This window comes from Salmo salar, chromosome ssa01, assembly GCF_905237065.1.
Source record: "Salmo salar chromosome ssa01, Ssal_v3.1, whole genome shotgun sequence".
Lineage (NCBI taxonomy): Eukaryota > Metazoa > Chordata > Actinopteri > Salmoniformes > Salmonidae > Salmo > Salmo salar.
The window spans coordinates 164,631,305-164,646,950 of record NC_059442.1 but is presented as its reverse complement, the minus strand read 5'-3'; the positions used below and the strand labels follow the sequence as shown (position 1 = coordinate 164,646,950).

Here is a 15,646-nt window from a genome sequence, read left to right as displayed (position 1 = left end):
CCAGGCAGAGGCCAGTATTTTTAATGGGTTATATAGTAAAGATGTAATTTACCTTTTAATGTGCCATGAACACCACCAGTCATGATGTTTTTTATCTGATTGTCAAACAAATCACTTTAAAAAAGTAGGTTACCTTCACATATTCATCCCAAAATAATTCCAGCATCTGAACAGTGCACTGTGCACCAGCCAACTTTCCTTCAATTCATAAGTGGCTGAAACTATCTCACCAGAGAAAGCATCTGAGCGAGTGAAACAGCTCCCCTCTGTCTTACTATATGTAGATAATGTATCTGATGCTGTCTGGCCAAAAAGAGTATGACATGCCATACTCTTTTTGGCCAGACAGCATCAGACACATGGGCTACACATACATGTCCTCTGTCTCCACGACGATGGCAGTATTATCTACAGTATTGTATTCCCATAGAGTTTAAGGTTCCGGGGCTGGGTTTCTACTAAGCTAGCCTCGTCGAGAACCAGGCTTCCCTAATACGCTAAGCCTGGGGAAGATAATGGAAGAAAAATAGCTTGATATCAAATCAAGTTTATTTGTCACATGCGACAAATACAACAACCTTACAGTGAAATGCTTACTTACAGGCTCTAACCAACAGTGCAATTTCTAAGTTAAAAAGTTATTAGGTGAACAGTAGATAAGTAAAGAAATAAAAACAGTAAAGAAGACAGTGAAAAATAACAGTAGCGAGGGTATATACAGGCACCGGTTAGTCGGGCTGATTGAGGTAGTATGTACATGTAGATATGGTTAAAGTGACTATACATATATGATAAACCGAGAGTAGCAGCAGCGTAAAAGAGGGGTTGGGGGGGCACACAATACAAATAATCTGGGTAGCCATTTGACTACCTGTTCAGGAGTCTTATGGCTTGTAGGTAAAAATAGTTGAGAAGCCTTTTGGTCCTAGACTTGGCACTCTGGTACCGCTTGCCATGCGGCAGTATAGAGAACAGTCTATGACTGGGGTGGCTGGGGTCTTTGACAATTTTTAGGGCCTTCCTCTGACACCGTCTGGTGTAGAGGTCCTGGATGGCAGGCAGCGTAGCCCCAGTGATGTACTGGGCCGTACGCACTACCCTCTGTAGTGCCTTGCAGTCGGAGGCCGAGCAGTTGCCGTACCAGGCAGTGATGCAACTAGTCAGGATGCTCTCGATGTTGCAGCTGTAGAACCTTTTGAGGATCTGAGGACCAATGCCAAATAGTTTTTGTTTCCTGAGGGGGAAATGGGCTTTGTCGTGCCCTCTTCACGACTGTCTTGGTCTGTTTGGACCATTCTAGTTTGTTGCTGATGTGGACACCAAGGAACTTGAAGCTCTCCATCTGCTCCACTACAGCCCTGTCAATGAGAATGGGGGCTGGCTTGGTCCTCCTTTTCCTGTAGTCCACAATCAACTCCTTAGTCTTGGTTATGTTGAAGTTGTTATTCTGGCACCACCCGGCCAGGTCTCTGACCTCCTCTAACGTCTCGTTGTTGTCGGTGATCAGGCCTACCACTGTTGTGTCGTCTGCAAACTTAATGATGGTGTTGGAGTCGTGCCTGGCCACGCAGTCGTGGGTGAACAGAGAGTACAGGAGGGGACTGAGCACACACCCCTGAGGGGCTCCAGTGTTGAGGATCAGCGTGGCAGATGTGTTGCTTCCTACCCTCACCACCTGGGGGGGCGGCCCGTCAGGAAGTCCAAGATCCAGTTGCAGAGGGAGGTGTTTAGTCCCAGGATCCTTAGCTTAGTGATGAGCTTTGAGGATACTATGGTGTTGAACGCTGAGCTGTAGTCAATGAATAGCATTCTTACGTAGGTGTTCCTTTTGTCCAGGTGGGAAAAGGCAGTGTGGAGTGCAAAAGAGATTGCATCATCTGTGGATCTGTTTGGGCGGTATGCAAATTGGAGTGGGTCTAGGGTTTCTGGGATAATGGTGTTGATGTGAGCCATTACCAGCCTTTCAAAGCACTTCATGGCTACGGACATAGTCATTTAGGCAGGTTGCCTTAATAGGGGTGGAGACCACTTGTAAATCAGTGACGACTTGCTACACGTCAAACCAATCAAATGCTTTGCTTGGGCGGAGCCCCAATAGTGCTCACTAGATTAGTGTCCTAGGTGCAACAGTGCGTGACTATTCTTTTTAGATCTGGGTAAGGGTACCAAAACATTTCTGCAGCATTGAAGGTCCCCAAGAACACAGTGGCCTCCATGATTTTTAAATGTAAGAAGTTTGGAACCACCAAGGCTCTTCCTAGAGCTGGCTGGCCGGCCAAACTGAGCAATCCGGGGAGAAGGGCCTTCGTCAGGGAGGTGACCAAGAACCCGATGGTCACTCTGACAGAGCTCTAGAGTTCCTCTGTGGAGATGGGAGAAACTTCCAGAAGGACAACCATCTCTACAGCACTCCATCAATCAGGCCTTTATGGTAGCCTGGCCAGATGGAAGCCACTCCTCAGTAAAAGGCACGTCTAGAGGAAACCTGGAACCATCCTTACGGTGAAGCATGGTGGTGGCATCATCATGCTGTGGGGATGTTTTTCAGCGGCAGGGACTGGGAGACTAGTCAGGATCGAGGCAAAGATGAACGGAGAAAAGTACAGAGAGATCCTTGATGAAAACCTGCTCCAATGTGCTCAGGACCTCAGACTGGGGCGAGGTTCACCGACCCAAGGCACACAGCCAAGACAACGCAGGGCTGGCTTCGGGACAAGTCCCTGAATGTCCTTGAGTGGCCCAGCAAGAGCTTGGACTTAAACCAGATCAAACATCTCTGGAGAGACCTGAAAACAGCTGTGCAGGAAGAGGATCTGCAGAGAAGAATGGGAGAATCTCCCCAAATACAGGTGTGCCAAGCTTGTAGCGTCATACCCAAGAAGACTCAATGCTGTAATCGCTGCCAAAGGTGCTTCAACAAAGTACTGAGTAAAGGGTCTGAATACTTACGTAAATGTGATATTTCCATATTGTAATAAATTTGCAAAAATGATTTGTCATTATGGGGTATTGTGTGTAGATTGATGGGGAAAAATAACAATTTCATCAATTTATAATAGGGGTCAGAATACTTCCCGAAGGCACTATATACAGTACCAGTCAAAAGTTTGGACACACCTACCCATTCAAGGGTTTTTCTTTATTTGTACTATTTTCTACATTGTAGAATAATAGTAAAGACATCAAAGCTATGAAATAACACATATGGAATCATGTAATAACCAAACAAGTGTTAAATAACTCAAAATATATTTTATATTTGAGATTCTTCAAAGTAGCCACCCTTTGCCTTGATGACAGCTTTCCACACTCTTGGCATTCTCTCAACCAGCGTCATGAGGTAGTCACCTGGAATGCACCAGGAATGCATTTCAATTAACAATTCATTTGAGCCAATCAGTTGTGTTGTGACAAGGTAGGGTTAGTATACAGAGATAGCCCTTTTTGGTAAAAGACCAAGTCCATATTATAGCAAGAACAGCTCAAATAAGTATAGAGAAATGACAGTCCATCATTACTTTAAGACATGAAGGTCAGTCAATCTGGAAAATTTCAAGAACTTTTAAAGTTTATTCAAGTATAGTTGCAAAACCCATCAAGCGCTATGATAAAACTGGCTCTCATGTGGACCACCACAGGAAAGGATGACCCAGAGTTACCTCTGCTGCAGAGGACAAGTTCATTAGAGTTACCAGCCTCAGAAATTGCAGCCCAAATAAATGCTTCACAGAGTTCATGTAACAGACACATCTCAACATCAACTGTTCAGAGGAGATTGTGTGAATCAGGCCTTCATTGTCGAATTGCTGCAAAGAACCCACTACTAAAGGACACCAATAAGAAGAAGAGACTTGCTTGGGCCAAGAAACACGAGCAATGGACATTAGACTATTGGAAATCTGTCCTTTGAGCGCAAATTAGAAATTTTAGCTTCTAACTGCCATGTCTTTGTGAGACGCAGAGTAGGTGAACGGATGATCTCTGCATGTGTGGTTCCCACCCTGATGCATGGAGGAGATGGTGTGGCGGGTGCTTTGCTGGTGACACTGTCGGTGATTTATTTAGAATTCAAGTCACACTTAACCAGCATGGCTACCACAGCATTCTGTAGTGATACGCCATCCCATCTGGTTCGCGCTTAATGGGACTATCATTTGTTTTTCAACAGGACAAGGACCCAAAAGACACCTCTAGGCAGTGTAAGGGCTATTTGACCAAGAAGGAGAGTAATGGAGTGCTGCATAAGATGACCTGGTCTCCACAATCACCTGACCTCAACCCAATTGAGATTGTTTGGGATGAGTTGCACCGCAGAGTGAAGGAAAAGCAGCCAAAAAGTGCTCAGCATATGTGGGTCATATAAGGGGTCATATTAGTTTGAAGGCCAAGATGCCAGTGGTGTAAAGTACCCTAGGGTAAAAATACTTGAAAGTACTACTTGAGTAGTTTTTTTGGAGTATCTGTACTTTACTATTTATATTTTTGACAACTTTGATACTTAAGTATATTTTAAGCAATTACATTTACTTTTGATAATTAAGTATATTTAAAATCAAATACTTTTAGACTTTTACTCAAGTAGGATTTTACTGGGTGACTTTCACTTTTAATTGAGTCATTTTCTATTAAGGTATCTTTACTTTTACTCAAGTAGGACTATCCTGGTCTGCCAAACACAGCTGTAGCTCTGCCACGTTCCATCGCAGATGCGGAAGGCCAACATTAAAGGATATGGTGGATTGAGACGAATGCAGAAAAATACATATCTCTTACAGAGAGATTTTGATGGGGATTTTTTATTTTTATATTGTATTTATTATGCCTCAAGTGGAGAAAATTGTAATATGTTGTATTTATTATTTTTTTTGATGTTTTTGTTTAGCTCATGAGGTCAAAGGCCTAACGTTAAGTCCGCGAGTGCGAGGCGCGCGCGGCGTCACTAGGGTGTTTTAACGGTTGCTGGCCTCGCTCATCATCTGGACCGCGACGCCAACGGACGAACCTGTTAATTGCTAAACTAGCTAGCAATTTTTTTGTGTGAAAAATAACAAGAAGGTGTGAATAGAAAGGGCCCAATTCCAACAAACGTCCCGCCAGCAAGTGAGTCGAGCTACACAGCTAATTTATGGCTGTAAAAATATATATATATTTTCGCGTCACCTTTGTTGGAAAGCAGTGTATATATCGACTGATGTAACATTAGCAACTAACTTATTATTAACGTTAAATTAGCTAACGTAACTGTAGCTAGCTGGGCCTGGGCTGTTTGTGATTTTTTATTTCTGTTGACGTTGAACACATTCACCACATATTTTCATACAGTTGGATAAAATATTGGTCTCAGATAGCAAGCTAACATTACAGACAGTTTTCAATTTAATAACAGACAGGCCTGTTTTACACACAGTCATCCTCATGACGGCTGATTTCTCTCCCAGCAGTTTTCAGTGACAGTTTTATCCTGTAGCTACAGTAGCTACTGTTACCTGTCCTATGTTTGGTGTCACTGTGAGATCAGTTTTATTGCAATAATAATCCATTGTCATGCCAGTCTCCAATATTTTGTTTTCAAACATAATGCAGTCTTCTGATTCCTCCCTTCAGGTGCTGTTGTGGACTCCCCTCTCTTCCAGGAGTGAACAGATTGTTCTGCATAGTCTCAGCCGTCCACTGTGAATATTAAGCGAGAAGAGTTCTGACCTCTTTCAATGAGACATTGTGATGGAATGATAACAAATCTGACTGACTCCTCGCCTCTGTGTTTTTAAATATTTATTTTCCAATTCTGACACTCAACCACTAGAACTCCTTTAACCTTTCGCCATCTGTCTCCTTGTTTTCATCTATTCTCTCCATCGCACTCTCCTCTGTCCCATTGGACTGTAATTGTACCATGAAGCTACTTCTGTCTTCAGGCCTATGTGGCATGACCCCTTACCAGGGCTCCATAGTAGGAGGACTCTATTTTTTGATGGTGGGCGTCATGCAAATGGTCTTTGAGTTTGGCCATCTGCGCACAGCCAAGGAGAGCAACATCACAGGCTCCCAGCTTCTGCCCCAGGTGTGCTTCGGTTACTACTACTCTCTGCTTATCCTGGGTGGCATCACCCTACTGCTGACCCTGTGCATGCTCGGAGCAGTTTGGGCCCACCAGCATGTGGGTATCCTGGGCTTTGCGGTCTGGCTGACGCTGTACGACGTGATTCTGTTGGTGGTCACTTGCCTGCTCCAGAGGCAGATGCAGGCACTGGGCTTGGAGCTGAGTGTACTGGAGTGGTACGGCGTGATATGCAGGGTCATGGGAGACCCCTTCTGGCTGGCCCTCGTAATCACACACGGTCTAGAAGTGCAGATTGAGAGGCATCGGCTTGGGACACGACAACGCAAAGGCGGGATTCCAAATGAGGGGACACAGCTCAAACTGAAATTTAAGGCCTTTGACAGCAGTGTTTGAAATGGAGACCCTAATAGACACTGGTATGTGAACATGACAAACTGACTCCTTACAGTGCTTCCAGATGCTGTTTTATATTTCAGTCTTAATTAACGGAATTGATTATTTTTGTTGCTCACAGGTCTCTTCAGATACGAAAATAAAAACGTTTTGGACTTTTACTTACATGCAGAAAGTATAATATGAGTATTTTTAATGTTGTTTTTTTGTTTTACTTTGATGTTCTCTGTGTTATGTATGTATCCTCCAAATCTAAAATAATACCCTGTTTTTCATTGCAATAATGCGTCTGTTCAGTCATTAATGTTTACTGTCTACTTTTTGTTTTGATTACATAATGATTACACAGTAATAAGAATTTGTAGCTTCTTCTAGCTTAAAAGAATAATCGAACATATGACTACCACTAGTCAAGTAAATATATGTTTATGGTATTTGTGTCGCCCAAATGTGTTAAAGGTACTGTGTTCAGAAACCTAAGCAGACAGTTTTGGAAATTCAACAACATCTCTGCATACTTCCCTTTGAAAAGAGAACTGCTTCATTCATAAAAGCATTAGCTTCATGTTGATGAATTTGCATTACAAAAATGTAGCATTAAAACTCAACTTAATGTCTTGGAGGACATTGTAGCACTGAGCTGCTTTGTGTGTGGGGCTTAACTCCCTGGTTCAATCAACCTACGTCTGTGTACACTTCAAATATGGAAACTCTAGTCAATGCCAAAGTTCAGTGAATGTATTACCAATTCCCCAAAAGTACCAGACCTACCTGTTACTCCATATTGATGACTAGAACATGAAAGTAATTCAAAACTAAATGGACTTTCTAAAGATTCCCCCAGAGGGCAATACACAAAAGCCGCTACAGACATACAACTAAAGGGGAACTGAGGGAGCACTAAGAAATCTAGGTCATGTCACGTGACCTGTTGTCTGAATAACAATAGTGGATGGAGGCCCCAAGATAATATACTCCACAGTTGTGCTGATCATCTTTGTTCGTTTATTTTCCTCTATCGTTTTAGTTACCGCCAGACCTAAATTAGGTTTGACAGCCATTGGGCCGAGCCTTTTGGTCCGTATTAAAGCACACCCGTTGTATTACCACTAGTGATGGGGGGGGGGGGGTTCAATACAATTACATATCGTGATATTTTTGACGATATATCATATCGCTTTGACAATATCCCAAGACTCATTTTGCACTGGTTGGTACCTAGACCAAAACTCCAGTATTTTTCCTTCATAGCTTGTTCTCCATCTTCTTTTTAAATGCAGTGCCTGGCTCCACTCCTACTCCCCAGGCGCTCTCTTTTGATGACTTCTGTAACCGTAATAACCTTGGTTTCATGCATGTTAACATTAGAAGCCTCCTCCCTAAGTTTGTTTTATTCACTGCTTTAGCACACTCTGCCAACCCGGATGTCCTAGCTGTGTCTGAATCTTGGCTTAGGAAGTCCACCAAAAACTCTGAAATCTTCATCCCTAACTACAACGTTTTCAGACAATATAGAACGACCAAAGGGGGCGGTGTTGCAATCTACTGCAGAGATAGCCTGCAGAGTTCTGTCCTGCTATCCAGGTCTGTACCCAAACAATTTGAACTTCTACTTTTAAAAATCCACCTCTCCAAAAACAAGTCTCTCACCGTTGCCGCCTGCTATAGACCCCCCTCGGCCCCAAGCTGTGCTCTGGACACCACATGTGAACTGATTGCCCCCCATCTATCTTCAGAGCTCGTGCTACTAGGTGACCTAAACTGGGACATGCTTAACACCCCAGCCATCCTACAATCCAAGCTTGATGCCCTCAATCTCACACAAGTTATTAATGAACCCACCAGGTACAACCCCAAAGCCGCAAACACTGGCACCCTCATAGATATCATCCTAACCAACGTGCCCTCTAAATACACCTCTGCTGTTTTCAACCAAGATCTCAGCGATCACTGCCTCATTGCCTGCACCCGTAATGGGTCAGCGGTCAAACGACCTCCACTCATCACTGTCAAACGCTCCCTGAAACATTTCAACGAGCAAGCCTTTCTAATCGACCTGGCCCTGGTATCCTGGAAGGATATTGACCTCATCCCGTCAGTAGAGGATGCCTGGTTATTTAAAAAAATGCCTTCCTCACCATCTTAAATAAGCATGCCCCTTTCAAGAAATTTAGAACCAGGAACAGATATAGCCCTTGGTTCTCCCCAGACCTGACTGCCCTTAACCAACACAAAAATATCCTGTGGCGTTCTGCATTAGCATCGAACTGCCCCCGCGATATGCAACTTTTCAGGGAAGTTAGAAACCAATACACACAGGCAGTTAGAAACGCCAAGGCTAGCTTTTTCAAACAGAAATTTGCTTCCTGCAACTCAAACTCTAAAAAGTTCTGGGACATTGTAAAGTCCATGGAGAATAAGAACACTTCCTCCCAACTGCCCACTGCACTGAGGATAGGAAACTCTATCACCACCGATAAGCCCACTATAATTGAGAATTTCAATAAGCATTTTTCTACGGCTGGCCATGCTTTCCACCTAACTACCCCTACTGCATTCAACAGCACTGCACCCCCCACAGCTACTCGCCCAAGCCTCCCCCATTTCTCCTTCTCCCAAATCCATTCAGCTGATGTTCTGAAAGAGCTGCAAAATCTGGACCCCTACAAATCAGCTGGGCTTGACAATCTGGACCCTTTCTTTCTAAAATTATCTGCCGAAATTATTGCAACCCCTATTACTAGCCTGTTCAACCTCTCTTTCGTGTCGTCTGAGATTGGAAAGCAGCTGCTGTCATCCCCCTGTTCAAAGGAGGTGACACTCTTGACCCAAATTTCTACAGACCTATATCCATCCTACCCTGCCTTTCTAAGGTCTTCGAAAGCCAAGTCAACAAACAGATTACCGACCATTTCGAATCCCACCGCACCCTCTCCGCTATGCAATCTGGTTTCAGAGCTGGTCATGGGTGCACCTCAGCCACGCTCAAGGTCCTAAACGACATCGTAACCGCCATCGATAAGAAACAATACTGTGCTGTCGTATTCATTGACCTGGCCAAAGCTTTTGACTCTGTTAATCACCACATCCTCATCGGCAGACTCAGTAGCCTTGGTTTCTCAAACGATTGCGTCGCCTGGTTCACCAACTACTTCTCTGACAGAGTTCAGTGTGTCAAATCGGAGGGCCTACTGTCCGGACCTCTGGCAGTCTCTGTGGGGGTACCACAGGGTTCAATTCTTGGGCCAACTCTTTTCTCTGTATACATCAATGATGTCGCTCTTGCTGCTGGTGAATCTCTGATCCACCTCTACGCAGACGACACCATTCTGTATACTTCTGGCCCTTCTTTGGACACTGTGTTAACAACCCTCCAGACGAGCTTCAATGCCATTCAACTCTCCTTCCGTGGTCTCCAACTGCTCCTAAACACAAGTAAAACTAAATGCATGCTCTTCAACTGATCGCTGCCTGCACCTGCCCGCCTGTCCAGCATCACTTCTCTGGACGGTTCTAACTTAGAATTTGTGGACAACTACAAATACCTAGGTGTCTGGTTAGACTGTAAACTCTCCTTCCAGACTCACATCAATCATCTCCAATCCAAAGTTAAATCTAGAATTGGCTTCCTATTTCGCAACAAAGCATCCTTCACTCATGCTGCCAAACATACCCTCGTAAAACTGACCATCCTACCAATCCTCGACTTCGGCGATGTCATTTATAAAATAGCCTCCAATACCCTACTCAACAAGCTGGATGCAGTCTATCACAGTGCCATCCGTTTTGTCACCAAAGCCCCATATACTACCCACCATTGCGACCTGTACGCTCTCGTTGGCTGGCCTTCGCTTCATAATCGTCGCCAAACACATTGGCTCCAGGTCATCTACAAGACCCTACTAGGTAAAGTCCCCCCTTATCTCCGCTCACTGGTCACCATAGCAGCACCCACCTGTAGCACGCGCTCCAGCAGGTATATCTCTCTGGTCACCCCTAAAGCCAACTCCTCCTTCGGTCGTCTCTCCTTCCAGTTCTCTGCTGCCAATGACTGGAACGAACTACAAAAATCTCTGAAACTGGAAACACTTATCTCCCTCACTAGCTTTAAGCACCAGCTATCAGAGCAGCTCCCAGATCACTGCACCTGTACATAGCCCATCTATAATTTAGCCCAAACTACTACCTCTTCCCCTACTGTATTTATTTATTTTGCTCCTTTGCACCATATTATTTATATTTTAACTTTGAACTTTCTTCAAACTACAAATCTACCATTCCAGTGTTTTACTTGCTATACTTTATTTACTTTGCCACCATGGCCTTTTTTGCCTTTACCTCCCTTATCTCACATCATTTGCTCACATTGTATATAGTCTTATTTTTTTTTAAATTTTATTTAAAAAAATATATATATATATTTCTACTGCATCATTGATTGTATGTTGTTTTACTCCATGTGTAACTCTGTGTTTTTGTATGTTGTCGAACTGCTTTGCTTTATCTTGGCCAGGTCGCAATTGTAAATGAGAACTTGTTCTCAACTTGCCTACCTGGTTAAATAAAGGTGAAATAAATAAAATAAAAATAAAAAATAGTGAGTCAATATGTTTTCATCACTTTTATTTCTATGACTGATCAAAACTTGTTTTATCATGGCACTCTCTTGTCCCCCTGCAGCAGACATGGTGAGCAATATGTTTGGACCATGGAATCGCAATAAAATCACCGTATTGAAATCACAATACATATAGAATTGTGAGAATCACAAAACATATCGTATCTGCACCGAAGTATCGTGATAATATCGTAACGTGAGGTCCCTGGCAATCCCATCACCCCCTAATAACCACCACAGTTGAATTTTGACCACCTATCTCATGTTATTCTGCTAGATATCCCTGACCATAACTTGTTGAAATCTGCACTCATTTCAATTCCATAACCATTCAATATGTAGAACATTTTACTTTATAGTGTTAAATTGTTAGTTTGCATTTGTCCTTTTATTGAGATTCAGGAGGCTTGATTTACCCAAGAATATATCTTTCCTCTGGCAGAGGGAGTTCTAGAAACAGTTACATCATCTACATAAAAATGTGGTGATGAGGACCATTATAAGAGATGTAGAGGGTAACTTTAAGTATTTGTCCAAATAGATAACTTGGGATGAAATTATTTGAAGCAGGTAAATGCTTGGTTGAAGCAAGCGTTGCAGTGAAGGTTGTCAATCTAACCAGCACTCAACCCAATGCTATTTAATTCTCATGTGGACTATTAGCTACCTCTGTTTTATAATTACAACTATATTTCACATAATAGGCCGACTACTGTCACCTTTCGTCTGTTGTAGTTTGCAGTTGTAGGAGACTGCAAAACATCGTCGTTACGTCACTACCCGGGGTTTCCACACTCAACATCGCTAATGTTACAGTGTGAACTCGACGGCGTCATGGCGGAGACCGGCTGTAGTAGGACCCGCAGCTGAAATGTTATCTACAATCGCTGTCAATTAAATCATATATTGTTTCGAATTCAAAACGGAAAATTAAAAGTGAAACATATTTTACACTTCTGGAGGAAGAAATCAAGAAACTTGGCTCGAATTCTAGTAAGATCAGTTGGGGCTGCTCTCCCCGGCCCGGGAGCTAGCTAGCTAGCTATCTTTAGCTGCTAGTTCGCTAGCCAAAGAAAATAAGAAAAACGGACCACTGAAGTCGGACGGCAGAATCAGACTGGCAGTTCGCCGTAGCTTCAAGGTAGCCTAAAATACTAAACAAACCCCGATTGAATTTATTTTTTAGGCACTTATATTGGTATTATTGCTTAGTTTAGTTAAATAACTCCATAGAAAGCAAGGAGCCTGTCACCTAGCTTGATTTTGGGAAGTAAGCGACTGATAAACACTCTTGTTAGCTATTAGCAACGAGGGAGTTAGCTTGGGAGTGCGGGAAAAGGGTGATTATAAAACGTGATGAGTATGTGAATGTGTTTGAGGTCATGGGAATTTGCATATATTGATTAGAGCACTGTTAGAAACAATAGTACAATCACAATTGGCTACAAGTTTGATGTAAAAACCTACCTAACACTTTCCCCATGACCTGGTTTGTTAGATTAGCTAGCTTGTCAGCTAAGCTACAGTACCTAGCTGGTTTGTTTGCTAAAATGTGACTTAAGCTAGCTAGTAAGCTAACTAGGTCATTCAGATGTCCACATACGAAAAAATAAAGGATAACTGGGTAAATATTTGCCACAAGTGGAAAATATTTTGTTAAACGTCCATAACTTGCTACTGTTTGCGAAATATTGTTTCACGTGGCTTAACGTTAGTTGCTTTTTCCTCTTTCAAGGCCAGTGTGCTAGCTAGTTAGTGGTCTTGAGTTCAGTTTACTGTTTAGCTAGAACATCAGCTAGCAACTAGCTAGGTTAGCAAACAACTTTTCAGGGCTAGAAAGGAAAAATATGGATTTAAATGTAGTACGCTCACAGACGGATTGCTATATATTAGTTTATAGCTGGGCAGTTAGCATCAGTGTGATTCCGCCAATAGCTAGCAGCTGAAATTATGCGCTAAATGCTAAACATCTCAGAAATAAATCTGTCTTCTGCACACAGCCAGAACTTGGTTTGCCATTGCTAGTTTACTGGCTTGCTGCGCAACTCTGTTTGTCGTTGTATGCGAGAGAAGAATACTGTAGGCGTGGTACTATCTTGCTTCGGGCCTCCTGCGAAAGAGATCTGGAGTGCGGCGCATTGTCCAGGACAGTGCGCGAAACTCACATGCTGTGCAGGCCTCACAACAGGCCTGTGCGGTCGGAAAAGCGCTAGCTTGGTAACTTACCGCTACCGTTTGCATTCAGACGTAGGAAGCTAGCTAATGTGACAGGGATGAAAACAAACCAGCAGGCTTTATGTGTTAGCTAATTTGCTCTATAGTTCAATTTAGCTAGCTACTAACTAGCTAACGTCATATAAGGCTAAACAAGTTTAGAATAGCTAGATGGCTATAAACAACACACCGGGTTTATAGAATACTGTTTTTCTTTTAGCTATCTTACATGGGAAGCAGTGCAGGGGAAACAGTCACTAGGAAGCAGTCAAACCACAATCAGGAAACGTTTATATCAATTTAAGGATAAAACAATTAATGGATTTGTTTAGCAAATTAGTTGATTTTCAGTTTGTACAAGGTTGTGAATCTAGAACAGTCACGTTGTGAACCTAAAACACATGCAGCTATTAAAAGTTATGAGGACTATTGACAAAATGCCTATTAAATACACTGAATGTACATACTTCAAAATTGTATTTTATTTATTTTTGCGACTTTTGTGCTTTTGATTTTACAGGTGAACTGCATCCAACACGTAAACCAGGGCAGCTTGGATTATAACATTTTCTCAGAAGCTCATATATCTGGGACTCTAAGAGATGGCTGGACGAAGTGAAGACGAGGGTGTGAGCAACAGCAGTGGAGAGTCAAGGTAATGTGTCTCCATCGGTTTGGGGAATATGACAGTGCTGTGACCACCAACTGGTCCAGGGTGTATTCATTAGTGCAAACCATAGCTAAACAATTTGCAATGGAAACAAAAGTTTCTTATTGGACACGTTCAGGTAGATCCGAGTCCCAGTCCCGCTTCAGCCCGCTTGCTTCTGTTTGGTTCCTAGAGAATAGAGAACATCCCATGTTTGAGCTTCATTGAGGACAAACCGTTACATTGGAGCTTGCTAACTGATGATTATATGTGTGTGCGCATATATATATATATATATATATATATATATATATATATATAAAATACAACACAACAATTTCAAAGATTTTCCTGAGTTACAGTTCATATAAGGAAATCAAGAAATTAGGTTCCATTCTATGGATTTTGCATGACTGTGCACGGGTGCAGCCATGGGTGGGCCTGGGAGGCCATAGGATCTTTTATTTCAGCTCATGAAACATGGGAGCAACACTACATGTTGCGTTTTATATTTTTGTTCTGTATATATATTGGATGCAAAGGTGTGTGTGTGTGTGTGTGTGTGGACAAGCCGATGTTTTGTCACCAACATAATCACTCTACTGGATGCTCAAAGTGAATAAGCAAGTTGTTTCGCATCCTTGTTGATATGAACATAAAATGAGACCACTGTGTGCTTATAGATATTACCTGGAAGTTGGCAAACCATAGTTGTGTTATTTGTAATTTTTAATGCTGGCACTATATTACATTTTTTATTTATACATTGTTTGACCAGGCAAGTCAATTAAGAACTATTTCTTATTTATAATGAGGGCAAATGCCTCCTGTTGGGACTGGGGCTGGGTTAAAAACAATGCAAGACAAATCGGATAACACAGACAAGACATTGGCAAAAGCACAAATACAACAGCAAACCGTTTGTGTGTGTGTGTGTGAGACGTAAAACAACATGCTTCCTTACGACATAGCTTTTTGAGTCGTCATGCTTTTCTTATTTCACATCGTCAGTGTCAATCCATTGGCTACCACTGTCTTCTAATAAGTAATGTAGAGACATGGAAATGGTCCATTTGTTAACAACACCAAGGGCCGTTTGATTGTTTTTGTTGTTGTTGTGATATCTCACACCCTGATGTTTGTTGAGTTGTACTGCACAACGCGGTCACTAAAGCCAAAGTAATGAAGACAACAATAGTTTTTGTACTTTCAGTATCAGCGTGGCTTGGTACTGTTCTGTATGTTATTTAGACTTCCCCTTGTCTTGTTGATGCACAGAATTCATACACGTAAAATATAGTATATTAGATTCAGGCATGTCAAATATAATATTTTATATATATGTATATGTATATATATATGTATATATATAAAAATATTATATATATATAAAAATATTATATATATATAAAAATATTATATATATATAAAAATATTATATATATATATATATATATATATATATATATATATATATATATATATATAAAATATATATATATATATATATAAAATATTATATTTGACATGCCTGAATCTAATATACTATATATATATACTTATTCTACTGAACAAAAATAAACTCAACATGTAAAGTGTCGGTCCCATTTTTCATAAGCTGAAATAAAAGATCCCAGAAATGTTCCATACGCACACAAATATTATTTCTCTAAAATGTTGTGCACAACTGTGTTTCCATTCCTGTTAGTGA

At 41.8% G+C, this 15,646-nt stretch overlaps 2 protein-coding genes across 3 annotated transcripts in view; both read left to right on the top strand.

The window, feature by feature from the left end:
• The first annotated feature begins 4,870 nt into the window (after positions 1 to 4,870).
• LOC106571679 (transmembrane protein 217) lies at positions 4,871 to 6,735 on the top strand. 2 transcript variants are annotated; one of them, XM_014145034.2, is made up of 3 exons: positions 4,871 to 5,100; positions 5,605 to 6,477; positions 6,576 to 6,735. In XM_014145034.2, the coding sequence occupies exon 2, from the start codon at positions 5,894 to 5,896 to the stop codon at positions 6,452 to 6,454; it is 561 nt and encodes a 186-aa protein (XP_014000509.1). In that variant the 5' UTR covers positions 4,871 to 5,100; positions 5,605 to 5,893; the 3' UTR covers positions 6,455 to 6,477; positions 6,576 to 6,735. The 2 variants fall into 2 exon arrangements, with proteins under 2 accessions (XP_014000509.1, XP_014000499.1); XM_014145024.2 differs by having other exon boundaries at positions 4,872 to 5,100; positions 5,605 to 6,735.
• A 5,141-nt stretch (positions 6,736 to 11,876) lies between these two features.
• The window catches only part of chd1 (chromodomain helicase DNA binding protein 1), a 40,403-nt gene continuing 36,633 nt past the window's right edge, over positions 11,877 to 15,646 (top strand). Inside the window, exons 1-2 of the mRNA XM_045693707.1 lie at positions 11,877 to 12,213; positions 13,807 to 13,941. Coding sequence (XP_045549663.1) covers positions 13,889 to 13,941 — 53 coding nt within the window. The 5' untranslated portion in view covers positions 11,877 to 12,213; positions 13,807 to 13,888. The remainder of the gene's footprint in view (positions 12,214 to 13,806; positions 13,942 to 15,646) is intronic.

Bases quoted from the DNA above. Each gene is read 5' to 3' on its own strand.
- LOC106571679 (XM_014145034.2), top strand. From the start codon at position 5,894: ATGAAGCTACTTCTGTCTTCAGGCCTATGTGGCATGACCCCTTACCAG.